Source organism: Scyliorhinus torazame, chromosome 21, assembly GCF_047496885.1.
Source record: "Scyliorhinus torazame isolate Kashiwa2021f chromosome 21, sScyTor2.1, whole genome shotgun sequence".
In the NCBI taxonomy this organism is placed as follows: Eukaryota; Metazoa; Chordata; class Chondrichthyes; order Carcharhiniformes; family Scyliorhinidae; genus Scyliorhinus; species Scyliorhinus torazame.
This window is the reverse complement of record NC_092727.1, coordinates 60,066,423-60,080,550: the sequence shown is the minus strand read 5'-3', so window position 1 is coordinate 60,080,550 and position 14,128 is coordinate 60,066,423. Positions and strand designations below refer to the sequence as shown.

The 14,128-nt window shown below is 46.2% G+C and overlaps 1 protein-coding gene across 3 annotated transcripts in view; it reads left to right on the top strand.

Moving 5' to 3' along the window:
* The window catches only part of nfrkb (nuclear factor related to kappaB binding protein), a 166,239-nt gene that overhangs the window by 7,136 nt on the left and 144,975 nt on the right, over positions 1 to 14,128 (top strand). For all 3 annotated transcript variants that reach the window (XM_072486848.1, XM_072486850.1, XM_072486847.1), the window contains exons 2-5: positions 754 to 895; positions 6,746 to 6,947; positions 7,268 to 7,395; positions 8,304 to 8,475. In XM_072486848.1, the coding sequence (XP_072342949.1) occupies positions 761 to 895; positions 6,746 to 6,947; positions 7,268 to 7,395; positions 8,304 to 8,475 (637 nt within the window). In that variant the 5' untranslated portion in view covers positions 754 to 760. The remainder of the gene's footprint in view (positions 1 to 753; positions 896 to 6,745; positions 6,948 to 7,267; positions 7,396 to 8,303; positions 8,476 to 14,128) is intronic.

Sequence of the window (14,128 nt, the reverse complement as noted above, 5' to 3'; positions counted from 1 at the left end):
AACCAGCTAGGGATCCTGGAGTTGGTGTTTCGATGTGAACTGTAGCAATCCAAGAAACTTCAGAGAGTTGTGAACACCGCCCAGTCCATCACACAAACTCGCCTCCCATCCATTGACTCTATCTACACCTCCCGCTGCCATCGGAAAGCGAGCAGCATAATCAAAGACCCCTCCCACCCAGCTTACTCACTTTTCCAACTTCTTCCATCGGGCAAGAGATACAAAAGTCTTAGAGCACGGGCAGACGGATTCAAAAACAGCTTCTTCTCGCTGTTACTAGACTCCTAAACGACTCTCTTATTAATAATAATAATAATAATAATCGCTTATTGTCACAAGTAGGCTTCAATGAAGTTACTGTGAAAAGCCCCTAGTTGCCACATTCCAGCGCCTGTTCGGGGAGGCCAGTATGGGAATTGAACCCGCGCTGCTGGCCTTGTTCTGCATTACAAGCCAGCTGTTTAGCCCACTGTGTTAAACCAGCCCCTATGGAATGACCTGATTAATACTACACCCCTGTATGTTTCACTCGATGCTGGTGTCTATGTATTTACATTGTGTACCTTGTGTTGCCCTATTATGTATTCTTTTTATTTTATTTTCATGTACTGAATGATCTGTTTGAGCTGCATGCAGAAAAATACCTTTCACTGTACCTCGGGACACGTGACAGTACACAAATCCATCCATCCTCTCTGTGCCTTCCTGATGTGATTCTTAATGTTCCTGCTTCCTTGCCCTGCTTTCCTTCAGATTAAGAATGGACTGTCTTGATAATATGCTGACAGACCCCTTGGAACTGGGATCTGCTGCTGAGGTCAATGGTGGTGGTATCATGGAGGAGTGTTTGCTTGGTGGAACCAGGGTCAGTCTTCCAGAGGATCTGCTAGAAGATGTGAGTACAACCTGAGAGACCAGGTGCTGAGCTCTGCTCTGTCATTAAAGATGTTTCTGACCTTTCGCTAACTGTGTGGCTCTTCAGCCTGTTCATAGCTGCTAGTATGAATCACTGAAGGCTATCGCCAGAGGAGACTCGGTAATGGGAAAAGAACCAGAGGAAATTAATCCGTCTCGGGAGGAACAATCCAAATTTAATGACGTGTCAGCTGAAGGCAGCAGTCCCTCTGAGTCAGATGGTTCTGGGTCCAAGTCTCATGTACATATTCCAGGCTGGCATGAGGAATTTAAACTACTTATTCCGTTATTCTTAAACTGTTGAATAATATTCACACTGCTGTTGACACAAAGATCTCCCACCCAGTTATACACTTCCAGTGACTGAGGGACCTGATCATTTCTGAGGCATTGCAATGTTTCGAAAGCGATGGGTAAATTGTTTAGCACTGGGATGAACTGAGGACACGAGAGACAAAGATTTTCTGTACAAGGGAATGAATGGCATCCTAAAGAAGTAACCAGTGAGCTGTGGGGAGAGGTGGCCAATCCAGATAGTACAGTTTTGATTAATTACAAAGAAATTGAGACCATGCGTTTATATTGAATCTATCACAATCTCAGAATAGCACAAAACGATACGCAACCAAATTCTGAAGTGTTCTGTTTTTGGGGGTGATTTAAAAGTCAGAAGAATGTTGTGATTCTAATGTTCATTTTATAATCTGAAAAAGCCTGGAATGTGACATTCTGAGTTGCTGCTTTAGTGTGAAAGCTCAGCTGGGTATGAGGAAACCTTCAGTAAATACAGTTTCGGGTACAGGTTCATAGCTCCTTGAAGGTGAAGTCACAGGTGGACAGTGTGGTGAAGAAGGCATTCAGCATGCTAGGTGTTATTGGTCAGAATATTAAATACAGGAGTTGGGACGTCTTGTTCAAGTTGTACAAGACATTGGTAAGACCACACATGGAATATTGTGTTCAGTTCTGGTCACCCTATTATAGGAAGGATAATAGAACATAGAACAGTACAGCACAGAACAGGCCCTTCAGCCCTCGATGTTGTGCCGAGCTTTGTCTGAAACCAAGATCAAGCTATCCCACTCACTGTCATTCTGGTGTGCTCCATGTGCCTATCCAATAACCGCTTGAAAGTTCCTAAAGTGTCCGACTCCACTATCACAGCAGGCAGTCCATTCCACACCCTAACCACTCTCTGAGTAAAGAACATACCTCCGACATCCCTCCTATATCTCCCACCCTGAATCTTATAGTTATGTCTCCTTGTAACAGCTACATACACCCGAGGACATAGTCTCTGAATGTCCACTCTATCTATCCCCTTCATCATCTTATAAACCTCTATTAAGTCGCCTCTCATCCTCCTTTGCTCCAATGAGAAAAGCCCTAGCTCCCTCAACCTTTCCTCATAAGACTTACCCTCCACACACCAACACACTATAGGCCTTCTTCACAGCTCTATCCACTTCAGTGGCAACCTTCAGAGATCTGTGGACATGAACCCCAAGATCTCTCTGTTCCTCCACATTCCTCAGAATCCTGCCGTTGACCCTGTAATCCACATTCAAATTTGTCTTACCAAAATGAACAACCTCGCACTTATCAGGGTTAAACTCCATCTGCCATTTTTCGGCCCAGCTCTGCATCCTATCAATGTCTCTTTGCAGCCTAAAACAGCCCTCCACCTCACGTAGTACTCCACCAATCTTGGTGTCATCAGCAAATTTACTGACCCACCCTACAGCCCCCTCCTCCAAGTCATTTATAAAAATCATAAATAGCAGAGGACCCAGCACTGATCCCTGTGGTACACCACTGGTAACTGGTCTCCAGTCTGAAAAATTTCCACCCGCTGTCTTCTATGTGATATACAGTTACTTATCCAATTGGCTAAATTTCCCTCTATCCCACACCTCCTTACTTTCTTCATGAGCCGACCATGGGGAACCTGATCAAACGCCTTACTAAAATCCATGTATACGACATCAACTGCTCTACCTTCATCTGCACACTTAGTTACCTTCTCAAAGAATTCAATCAAATTCATGAGTGTTGACTATCCCGGATTAAGCTGCATCTTTCCAAATGGTCATTAATCCTATCCCTCAGGACCTTTCCATTAACTTACCGACCACGAAAGTAAGACTAACTGGCCTATAATTGGGGCAGCACGGTAGCATAGTGGTTAGCACAATTGCTTCACAGCTCCAGGGTCCCAGGTTCGATTCCCGGCTTGGTTCACTGTCTGTGCGGAGTCTGCACGTTCTCCCTGTGTGTTCGTGGGTTTCCTCCGGGTGCTCCGATTTCCTCCCACAGTCCAAAGATGTGCAGGTTAGGTGGATTGGTCATGCTAAAATTGTCCTTAGTGTCCAAAATTGCCCTCAGTGTTGGGTGGGGTTGGGTTATGGGGATAGGGTGGAGGTGTGGGATTGGGTACGGTGCTCTTTCAAAGATCTGGTGCAGACTCGATGGGTCGAATGGCCTCGCTCTGCACTGTAAATTCTATGATAATTACCAGGGTCATTCCTATTCCCTTTCTTGAACAGAGGAACAACATTCGCCACTCTCCAGTCCTCTGGCACTATCCCAATGGACAGTGAGGACCCAAAGATCAAAGCCAAAGGCTCTGCAATCTCTTCCCTTGCCTCCCAAAGAATCCTAGGATATATCCCATCTGGCCCAGGGGACATGTTGACCCTCAGTTTTTTCAAAATTGCTAATACATCTTCCCTCAGAACATCTACCTCCTCCAGCCTACCCGCCTGAATCACACTCTCATCCTCAAAAACATAGCCCCTCTCCTTGGTGAACACTGAAGAAAAGTATTCATTCAACGCCACTCCTATTTCTTCTGACTCCATGCACAAGTTCCCACTACTGTTCTTGTCCGGCCCTACCCTCACCCTGGTCATTCTTTCACTTCTCACATAAGAGTAAGAAGTCTTGGGGTTTTACTTGATCCAACCCACCAAGGACTTCGCATGCTCCCTCCTAGCTCTCCTAAGCCCTTTTTTAGCTCCTTCCTTGCTACCTTGTAACCCTCAAGTGACCCAACTGAACCTTGTTTTCTCATCCTTACATACACTTCCTTTTTCCTCTTGACAAGGCATTCAACCTCTTTTGTGAACCATGGTTCCCTCACACAGCAATTTCTTCCCTGCCTGACAGGGACATACCTATCAAGGACACACAGTATTTGTTCCTTGAATAAGCACCACTTTTCATTTGTTCCTTTCCCTGACAGTTTCTGTTCCCATCTTATGCTGCTAATTCTTGCCTAATCGCATCATAATTACCCCTTCCCCAATTATAAACCTTGCCCTGCCGTATGGCCCTATCCCTCTCCATTGCAATAGTGAAAGGCACCGAATTGTGGTCACTATCTCCAAAGTGCTCTCCCACAAACAAATTTAACACTTGGCCCGGTTCATTACCCAGTACCAAATCTAATGTGGCCCCACCTCTTGTCGGCATATCCACATATTGTGTCAGGAAACCCTCCTGCACACACTGTACAAAAACTGCCCCATCCGAACTGTTCGACCTATAGTGGTTCCAATCAATATTTGGAAAGTTAAAGTCACTCGTGGCAACTGCCCTGAGACCTCCACACCTATCCATAATCTGCTTTGCAATTTCTTCCTCCACATCTCTATTCCTATTTGGGGGCCTATAGAAAACTCCTAACAACGTGACCGCTCATTTCCTATTTCTAACTTCAGCCCATATTACCTCAGTAGGCAGATCCCCCTCAAACTGCCTTTCTGCAGCCGTTAAACTATCCTTGATTAACAATGCTACTCCGCCACCTCTTTTACCACCTTCCTTACTCTTACTGAAACATCTATACCCCGGAACTTCCAACAACCATTCCTGTTCCTGTTCTAACCATGTCTCCGTAATGGCCACAACATCGTAGTCCCAAGTACCAATCCATGCTCCCAAGTTCACCTACCTTATTCCGGATGCTCCTTGCATTAAAGTAGACACACTTCAACCTACATTCCTGCCTGCCGGTACACTCCTGCGACCTTGATACCCTCCTCAGTACCTCACTACTCTCAACACTGGCTTCTGGACTACAGCTCATTTTCCCATCCCCCTGACAAATTAGTTTAAACTCCCCCGAAGAGCCGTAGCAAATTTTCCTCCCAGGATATTGGTGCCCCTCTGGTTCAGGTGCAAACTGTCCTGTTTGTATAGGTCCCACCTTCCCCAGAATGTGCTCCAATTATCCACGTAACTGAAACCCTCCCTCCTACACCATCCCTGCAGCCACATGTTTATCTGCACTCTCTCCCTGTTCCTCACCTCGCTAGCATGTGGCACCGGCAATAAGCCAGAGATGACAACATGGTTTGTCTTGGCTCTCAGCTTCTACCCTAGCTCCCTAAATTCCTGTTTTAAATCCCCGTCCCTCTTACCTATGTCGTCGGTACCGATGTGTACCACGACTTGTGACTCTTTCTTCTCCCCCTTAAGGATTCTGAAAACACGGTCCGAGACGTCACGGACCCTGGCACCCGGGAGGCAACATCTATCCGTGAGTCTCTTTCGTTGCCACAAAACCGTCTATCTGTCCCTCTAACTATCGAGTCCCCAATAACTATTGCTCTCCTGCTCTCCCTCCTTCCATTCTGAGCCACAGGGACGGACTCAGTGCTGGAGACACACACACACACACACACACACACACACACACACACCGCCAAAGTATCCAAAGCGGCATACTTGTTACTAAGGGGAACGACCACAGGGAATCCCTGTACTTACTGCTTCCTCCCAGCCCCTCTCACCTTCACCCATCTATTTTCATTCTTCGGAGTAACTACATCCCTGAAGCTACTATCTATAACCATATTGTTAAACTAGAAAGAGTGCAGAAGAGATTTACGAGGATGCTATCAGTACTTAATGGTCTGAGTTATAATGAGAGGCTGGATAGGCTGGGACTTTTTTCCCTCAAGTGTAGGAGTGTGAGGGGTGATCTTATAGAGGCCCAAAAAATAATGAGGAGCATAGATAAGGTAGATAGTCAACAGCTTTTCCCAAAGGTAGAGGAGTCTAGAACTAGAGGGCATAGGTTTAAGGTGAGATTGGAGAGATTCTAAAGAGACCAGAGGGGAAATTCTTTCACACAGAGTGTGGTGAGCTTCTGGAATGAGCTGCCAGAGTCAGTGGGAGAGGCGGGTACAACTTTTTCCTTTAAAAAACAGTTAGACAATTACATGGGCAGGGTGGGTATAAAGGGATATGGGCCAAATGCGGGCAAGTGGGACTAGCTTAGTGATAGAAACTGGGCGGCATGGACTAGGCCGAAGGGCCTGTTTCCATGCTGTAAATATCTATGACTCTAAATAGTAATGCTGTAAACTCGAATGTGGCATCTCCAGTGACACCGAAAACCCGCTTCCATTTTTCATTTGATATAATGTTCGAATCTGTCATACTTCCCTGTTGTTTCCAGCAGTGAATCATTTTCCAGTGTACAGTTCTGGATTCATTTGTAGATTATTTGGAATGGCTGGTTTGAAAAACAGAAAGGTGAGTGATGTTGGTTGGATTCATTACCACTGGAAGTATGTTTTGGAAGGAGGCACGGGGAGTGCAGTAGGTGGGAGGATGGTTGGGAGAGCTTTAATCATCTAAACAGTCTCCGCCATTCCTGACGTCAGCTGACCTGCGGATAGCATTGTGCAGATGCGGGAATTATGCTCCTTTCTACAGAAATTCAGGGGCGGTATTTTTGAGAAGCTGCCTTGCAAAGATCTGCTTTTTATTTGACTGGCACAACCTACAGGGTTTTCAATTTGAATCTTTGTCTCCACAGCCTGATATCTTCTTTGAGGTGGTGAGCCGCAACACCTGGGAAGAGGTCCTGTCCCAGTCCCAGAGAGACCGCTTGAGGAAGTTGCTCCCACAATTCAGTGAGAATAACCTGGAGCGACAGGACAACATCATTACAGGGCTTTTCAATGGAGAGAATTTCCACTTTGGAAATCCTGTGTGCATCGCTCAGAAACTCTTCCGAGGTATATCCCTGCAGATTGCTCCAGTGCCTTGTCGGTGTACAGTTATATAACAACGTCTTCATGCTTTATTTAACAACAGAAATGAGCAAGAAAGTGTTTGTTTTTTGAAATTCTGTACAATACAAGTGAATAGTAAACCAATATGGAGTTTGACCCATTGGTGTTCTGTAGCACGGGACTGAATGGGATGGAGTTTGACAGATGGGAATTCGGTCCAAGGGATTAAATCAAAAGAGTTAACTTGAGCTTTATTGGGAGGGAAAGGGATTTTATTCGGTGGTTGGACTGTTTCTGTTGCTGATTATTGTCTTTTTCTGCAGATGGCTACTTTAACCCAGCGGTGGTTAAGTACAGAAAGCTGTGTATGAAATCACAGTACAAACGTTACCTGTACTCCCAGCAGCAGCATTTCCACAAACTATTGAAACAGATCCTTATCTCGAGAAAGGTAGGAATGACAGGAGTGGTGATAGAGTGGTGGGAGTGAGGTGGGACAAATGATTGTAACTGTTGAGGTGAAGCATTGATAGGATCTGTCCATCGCTTCATGATAAATGAGGATCCAACCTCCAGTTTGTGTTGACATTTACTGGAACACTGCAACAGGCCAAGGATGGACCTGTAGGCATGAGTGCAAGGTGCTGAGTTGAAATGGCAAGTGACAGGGATGTTGGGTGGTGCTTGCGGGCTGAGCAAAGGCGTTTTGCAAAGCAGTCAACCACTTGTTAAGTTTTGCGTTCACTGAGCACTGATTTTTACTCACACATTGGGATATCTTACCTTTGTGCCACTTCTAGCACCTTCTGCCACAGTGTCTGACACATCTTTGTTGCAATGTCACCGAGCTCCCACTATTCACTGACCTTTTGTTCTGTTGTACCTTGCTCTCTACCCCTCTTACACAGTTTATAATCCATCGCACTTCTTGCGCTCTTTAACTTATTCGGATTTGAAACGTGAGCTCTAATTTGTCCCTCCACACGTGCTGCTGAATTTTTCCAGCATTTTCTGTTTTTATTTCTAAACTAGTCTGACCGCTGAATGCTGACCGCTGAATGCACAGTTCATTGCACCTGTCAGGCCCTATTGCACATTTTGACTATTTTAAATGTAGAGAAATTTCGTGAGATTGAGGCAGTGAGAGTGTGGCAAATTTCTGAACATTGAGACACTGTGGACATGTGTGCAGGACCTGGAAAAGTGCTTCACTGAACACGACTTAGGAAGCAGAATTGGAAATTTGCATCTGTGTCAGATGAGGAAGGATCAGCCTTGCTTTAAACCCAAGTCTAAACGTGGATTGTTGTAACATCAAATACACTGTGCAGCATTTCAATTAATTGGATGATGTTTCAGGAGTTGCTGGAATTGGCGAGGAAGAGTGGCCCTGACATGGCCCTGAAGAGGAAATACCAGGTGATCTCCAGCCAGAAGGAGGAGGAGAGGCGAGTACAAAGCCGATATGAAAAGATTCTGCGAGAGGTCAAGGAGGAGTGTGAAGATAACAGCATCTCATCTGACGAGGAAGGTAAGGACTGCTATGGGCTGGCTTAAAGCAGACCAGATCATAAAATGCTGGGTGAGGAGGAGCAAGCACCAGGCGAAACCTAATTCAGTGCTCAGAGCATAGAGCATAGAACATACAATGCAGAAGGAGGCCATTCGGTCCATTGAGTCTGCCCCGACCCACTTAAGCCCTCACTTCCACCCTATCCCCGTAACACAATAACCCCTCCTAACCTTTTTGGTCACTAAGGGAAATTTATCATGGCCAATCCACCTAACCAGCACGTCTTTGGACTGTGGGAGGAAACCGGAAAACCCGAAGGAAACCCACGCAGACATGGGGAGAACGTGCAGACTCCGCACAGACAGTGACCCAGCGGGGAATCAAACCTGGGACCCTGGCGCTGTGAAGCCACAGTGCTATCCACTTGTGCTGTCCGGTACGCAGCACTTTAACAGATGATGACTGCATGTCGGAAACTTATCATTTCAGCACAGGACATCAGTGCATGTGTTCATCATGGTCGTGTCCTAGGCCCAACCATCTTCAGCTGCTTCATCAATGACCTTCCCTTCTTCATAAGGTCAGAAGTGGGGATGTTTGCTGATGTTAACATTTTGCAACTCCTCAGATACGGAATCAGTCTGTGCCCTTATACAATAAGACAATCCAAAGTAGAACTTCAAAATTGGAAGAGAGCTAATTTCATTGGGATGAGAGAGTATCCAGTCAGAATAAAATGGAATCAAAGACTGATGGAATCACTGTAATGGAACATAGAGTGATCTTTGGAAGAGATGTTTGAGGTAGTCGAGGTAAGTTCATAGAATCATAGAATTTACAGTGCAGAAGGAGGCCAATCAGCCCATCACGTTTGCACCAGATCTTGGAAAGAGCACCCTACTTAAGCCCATACCTCCCCCTATCCCTACAACGCAGTAACCCCACCTCACCTTTTTGGACACTAAGGGCAATTTAGCATGGTCAATCCACCTAACCTGCACATCTTTGGACCGTGGGAGGAAACCGGAGCACCCGGAAGAAACCCACGCAGACACCGGGGAAGCGTGCAGACACGGGGGAAACGTGCAGACTCCGCACGGAGAGTGACCCAAGCCGGGAATCAAACCTGGGACCCTGGAGCTGTGAAGCAACTGTGCTAACCACTGTGCTACCATGCTGCCCTCAGTTCCAACAAAGGTGAAAGGTAAAGAAACCAAAGCCGAGCTTCTTGGATGACGAGGGAGATAGAGAATAGGGTGAATCAGAAATGTGAGGGCTATAATGCATGTCAGGTGAGGTCTTCAAGTAAGAACCAGCCAAAATACAAAAGTTTGAGAGGAGACGTGAAGAGGAAAATAAGATTGGTGAAAGCAGAGAAATATAATGGAATGACAGATAACAAAAACTTATTTAGATTTAATTTCTCTGGTCCCATGAGGAACAATGGGCAGCCAGACTCTGCCTTGGCCCTGCTCCATTGCAATCTCCTTCGTTGCAGCTCAGGTAGTCCACACTTGGAGGTCCTCCCTAAATATACTTCGCCGGGCTTTAGCTAGGTGTCTTTCTTTCACCTTGTGATGTCCATTTACTGTAACTCTGGCAGGGCATATGTCCGGGAGACAAAATACATATCCTGCCAACCTCCGTTATCTTTGCACCATATTGTGTGATAATATCTTGCAGGTGCCTCTGACTGGTCCTCTGCAGCACTTCATATTGGTGCTGTCTCCATATATTGCCCAGGATCTTATGTAAGGAACGCCAGTGAAGAACGTGCAGCTTATGTGACACCTGTTCTGTTATTGTGGCATAGATTGCGGTTAGTATTACTATGGACATGTAGAGTCACAGCTTCTCATGTTGATGATGTTGGATACCCAGATTGCGTGGAACCTGGAAGACTAATGCTGGTTTGCAGATTCTTGTGTGGGTGCCAATCTTTACATCACCCTCCCTCCCTGGAAATGTTTCTTCCTCGGTTGGGGAAGTGGTCGATAGAATTCCTACAATGCAGAAGGAGGCCAATTGGACCATTGAGCCTGCACCAACCTTCTGAAAGAGCACGCTACCTGGGCCCACACCCCACTCTACCCACACAGACAGTCACCAAAGGCCAGAATTGAACCTGGATCCCTGGCGCTGCAAGCAGCATTGCTAACCCCTGTGTTACCGTGCCGCCGCTTGTCCTTGATGTCCTCGATGCTCAATAATGATGGGAAAGCATTGTTGCTATCCAGCTGTCAATGACCTTGTCATCTTGCACCTGACGTGTAAACTAACCTTGATGTTGTTGCACTCGAGACTGATGGTCAAAAGCACGATCCATCGGCTGTCATCAAACTCAAATGTGGAGCTGGGTTTGAGTTGGTTGAGGATCCCCTGAAAATGTTCCGCCCACCTTGCCTCCTGCTCTCTGTCGGTCGATAGCTGTCCCTGTGGCGTTGCTTCCTGTTCCAGCCAGTTCCTGGATGATCCTGTACAGCGTCTGAGTCATTCCAATTTGCCGCTTCTTGTGCCTACCTCCTTTTTCACCCTATCCACCCTCATTTGTCTCTTGCGCAGCTCTTCTTCATGGCTTTATCCAATCTTCTGTACTTCTCATCCTCTTCTCACTTTTGCTCAATGATCTTTTGCTTTTCCCTCTTGCTCTTCACCAGTTTTCTTTCATTAATCACTTTCACCCTGGTTCAGTGATCAATTGTTTCTTGTTTGTTCTTCTCTGCCCAATGGTAACTTCTGCACTCTCCTTAATCCCTCTTTTGAAGATTTCCCATTGTTCCTCGCTGTTGCCTACCTCAGTACTATTTGAAATCTGTTGGAGAGAACCATCAAGAAACTGTCCGCAATGTCATTGTCCTTCAGTCTCTCCATTGCAAATGGCCGTTGTGACGTCATGGTTGTTGCCTTCTTCAGCTCCAGTTGTATCTTGCCTGACAAGGTGGTGGTCCATTCCTACATTTACACTTCAACAAGTCTGTACATCTTGTTGGGATTTCTTCCAAGCTCAGGGTGTTACCACCTGGAGACCTCCAATTCTTTTTGTGGATGTTCTTGTGTTTGAAGAAGATATTCCCAATGCTGAGCCCATTGCAGTTCTTAGATCATAGAATTTACAGTGCAGAAGGAGGCCATTCGGCACATCGAGTCTGCACCAGTCCTTGGAAAGAGAACCCTACCTAAGCCCACACCTCCACCCTATCCTCACACTTCCACCCTATTCCCGTAACCCCACCTAACCTTTTTTGGACACTAAGGGCAATTTAGCACAGCCAATCCATCTAACCTGCACATCTTTGGACCGCTGCATATTAGGGAGGAAACCGGAGCACCCGGAGGAAACCCACGCTGACACGGGGAGAACGTGCAGACTCTGCACCGACAGTGACCCAAGCCGGGTATCGAACCTGGGACCCTGAAGCTGTGAAGCAACAGTGATAACCACTGTGCTACCGTGCAGAAGTTCAGCAGACGCTCGCCCTTTCCATTGAACATAGCTGCTGACCCATGGGCCTGATCGTATTGTTTGTCATCGCCATTTCCATTGAGCCAACCTGCTAAGCCCATGAGGCTCAATGGCTGAGCATTGAGGTCACATCAGTATCATAAAAACAAAATACTGCGGATGCTGGAATCTGCAACAAAAAACAAAAATGTTGGAAAAACTCAGCAGGTCTGGCAGCATCTGTGGAGAGAGAAAATGCAGTGAACATTTTCAGCCCAAACAACTCTTCTTCAGACCTTGATATCATAACTGGGTGCCTCTTCCAGATTGTCCTGCAGTTGGTGGTAGAGTTCATTCCCCCCCCCCCTCTGTCTCTGTCTCCCTTGGTGCGTCTTTGGCATGAGTATCTTGTGTGAAATCTGACAGCGATGATATGATGGTTACTGGCTTCCACCCAACCAACGTTTGAGCTGAATATCTGTTGAGTATGAGGCCAATTCCATGGATGTGGTGTTCTTGCCTGTTTCGCAAAACCTGAGAATCTTCCCATGCTGGAGGAGTGTTCAGATTTTCTATGTGACAGTTCTGGTGAGGTTTTTGGCTTTGAAGATTGGGCTTGTCAAGAATCTGAGCTCTTTTTCACCTTTACAGTCCCATCATACGTACATCCTCATGTGTCATCCTTTCTTTGCCGGTGTTAACCGGTATGACTATATCTTGTTGTTTCAGTGATGTGTTTTTCCAGGGTGAGGGTACCTGCTCCACCTGCAACCCCTTCATTCATTCAGTCCCATCTTGGGACTGGCTTGGGCAGAGTTGCTTACATAAAACGAAATGCAAAAATCTTATGTGGGCATGTAAATAGTAAAGTGGTAGTAAGAAACACAGTGGATCCAATTGGGGATAAAAAGGGTGATGTAAGCTTCGAGGAATGGGGCTATGAATAATGTGCAGCGGTGTTTACTAAGGGTGATGCTGGCAAAATATGGGTGGAAGTGGAGATGGTAAAGGCAATGGACAGGGTAAAGTTGGATATCCTGGAAAGGCTGGTTATACATAAAGTGGATAAATTACTGGGCTCGCATCCCAGGTTGCTAAATGAAGTGTGAGTGGAGACAGTGGAAGGACTCGCGATAATGTTCCAATCTTCCCTGGATAGAGGTAAACTGCCAGAGGATTGGAGAGTGGAAAATGTGACATACTTACTCAAGAAAGGGTGTTGGGGCATTCCTCATCACAACAGGTCAGTCATCAACGGTGGGTCAGATTTTGGAAGCAATCCTCGGGGGAAAATAATCAACAGGAATCTGGGGAGGTTTAAATTAATTAAGGAGAACCAGCATAGATTTGTAAAAGGCAGATTTTGTTCGACTAAACTAATTGAATTTTTTGATGAACCACAGAATTTCTACAGTGCCATTTGGCCCATTGAGTCTGCATCGACTGTCTGAAAGAGCACCCGACCTAGGCTCACAACTCCCGCTTCCTGACCCCATAGCCCCCCTTCACCTGCACATCTTTGAACATTAAAGGACAATTTTAGCGTGGCCAATCTGCCTAACCTGCACATCTTTTGACTGTTGGAGGAAACCATTGTGTCACACCTGTTACATGAAGTAACAGAGAGATTGATGAAGGGAATGTGGTGAATTTTATCCCCACCACTCCAACCTTCTCCAAACTTTTCTGTTTCAATGGAAACATAAAGAGGGCTGACAAATGACAAATAACATTCACGCCACCCAAGTGCCAAGCAATGACCAGCTCCAAAAAGCGAGAAATAAACAGTTGCCCCATGACATTCAATGGCATTAGCATTGCTGAATCCCCCACTATCAGCATCCTTGGGTTATCAATGACCAGAAACTGAACTGGACTAGCTGGACGTGCAGTGTCACAGTGGTTAGCACTGCTGCCTCACAGCACCAGGGACCCATGTTCAATTCTGGCCTTGCGTGACTGTGTGGAGCTTCCACGTTCTCCCCGTGTCTGCGTGGATTTCTTCCGGGTGCTCCAGTTTCCTCCCACAGTTCAAAGATGTGCAGGTTAGGTGGATTGGCCATGCTAAATTGCTCCTTAGTGTCCAAATATGTGCAGGTTACATGGGGTTATGGGAATAGTGTGGGCTGTTGGCCTAGGTCGGGAGCTCTTTCAAGGGGTCGGGGCAGACTCGATGAGCCGAATGGCCTCCTTCTGCACTGTAGGTATTCTATGGATATAAATACCATG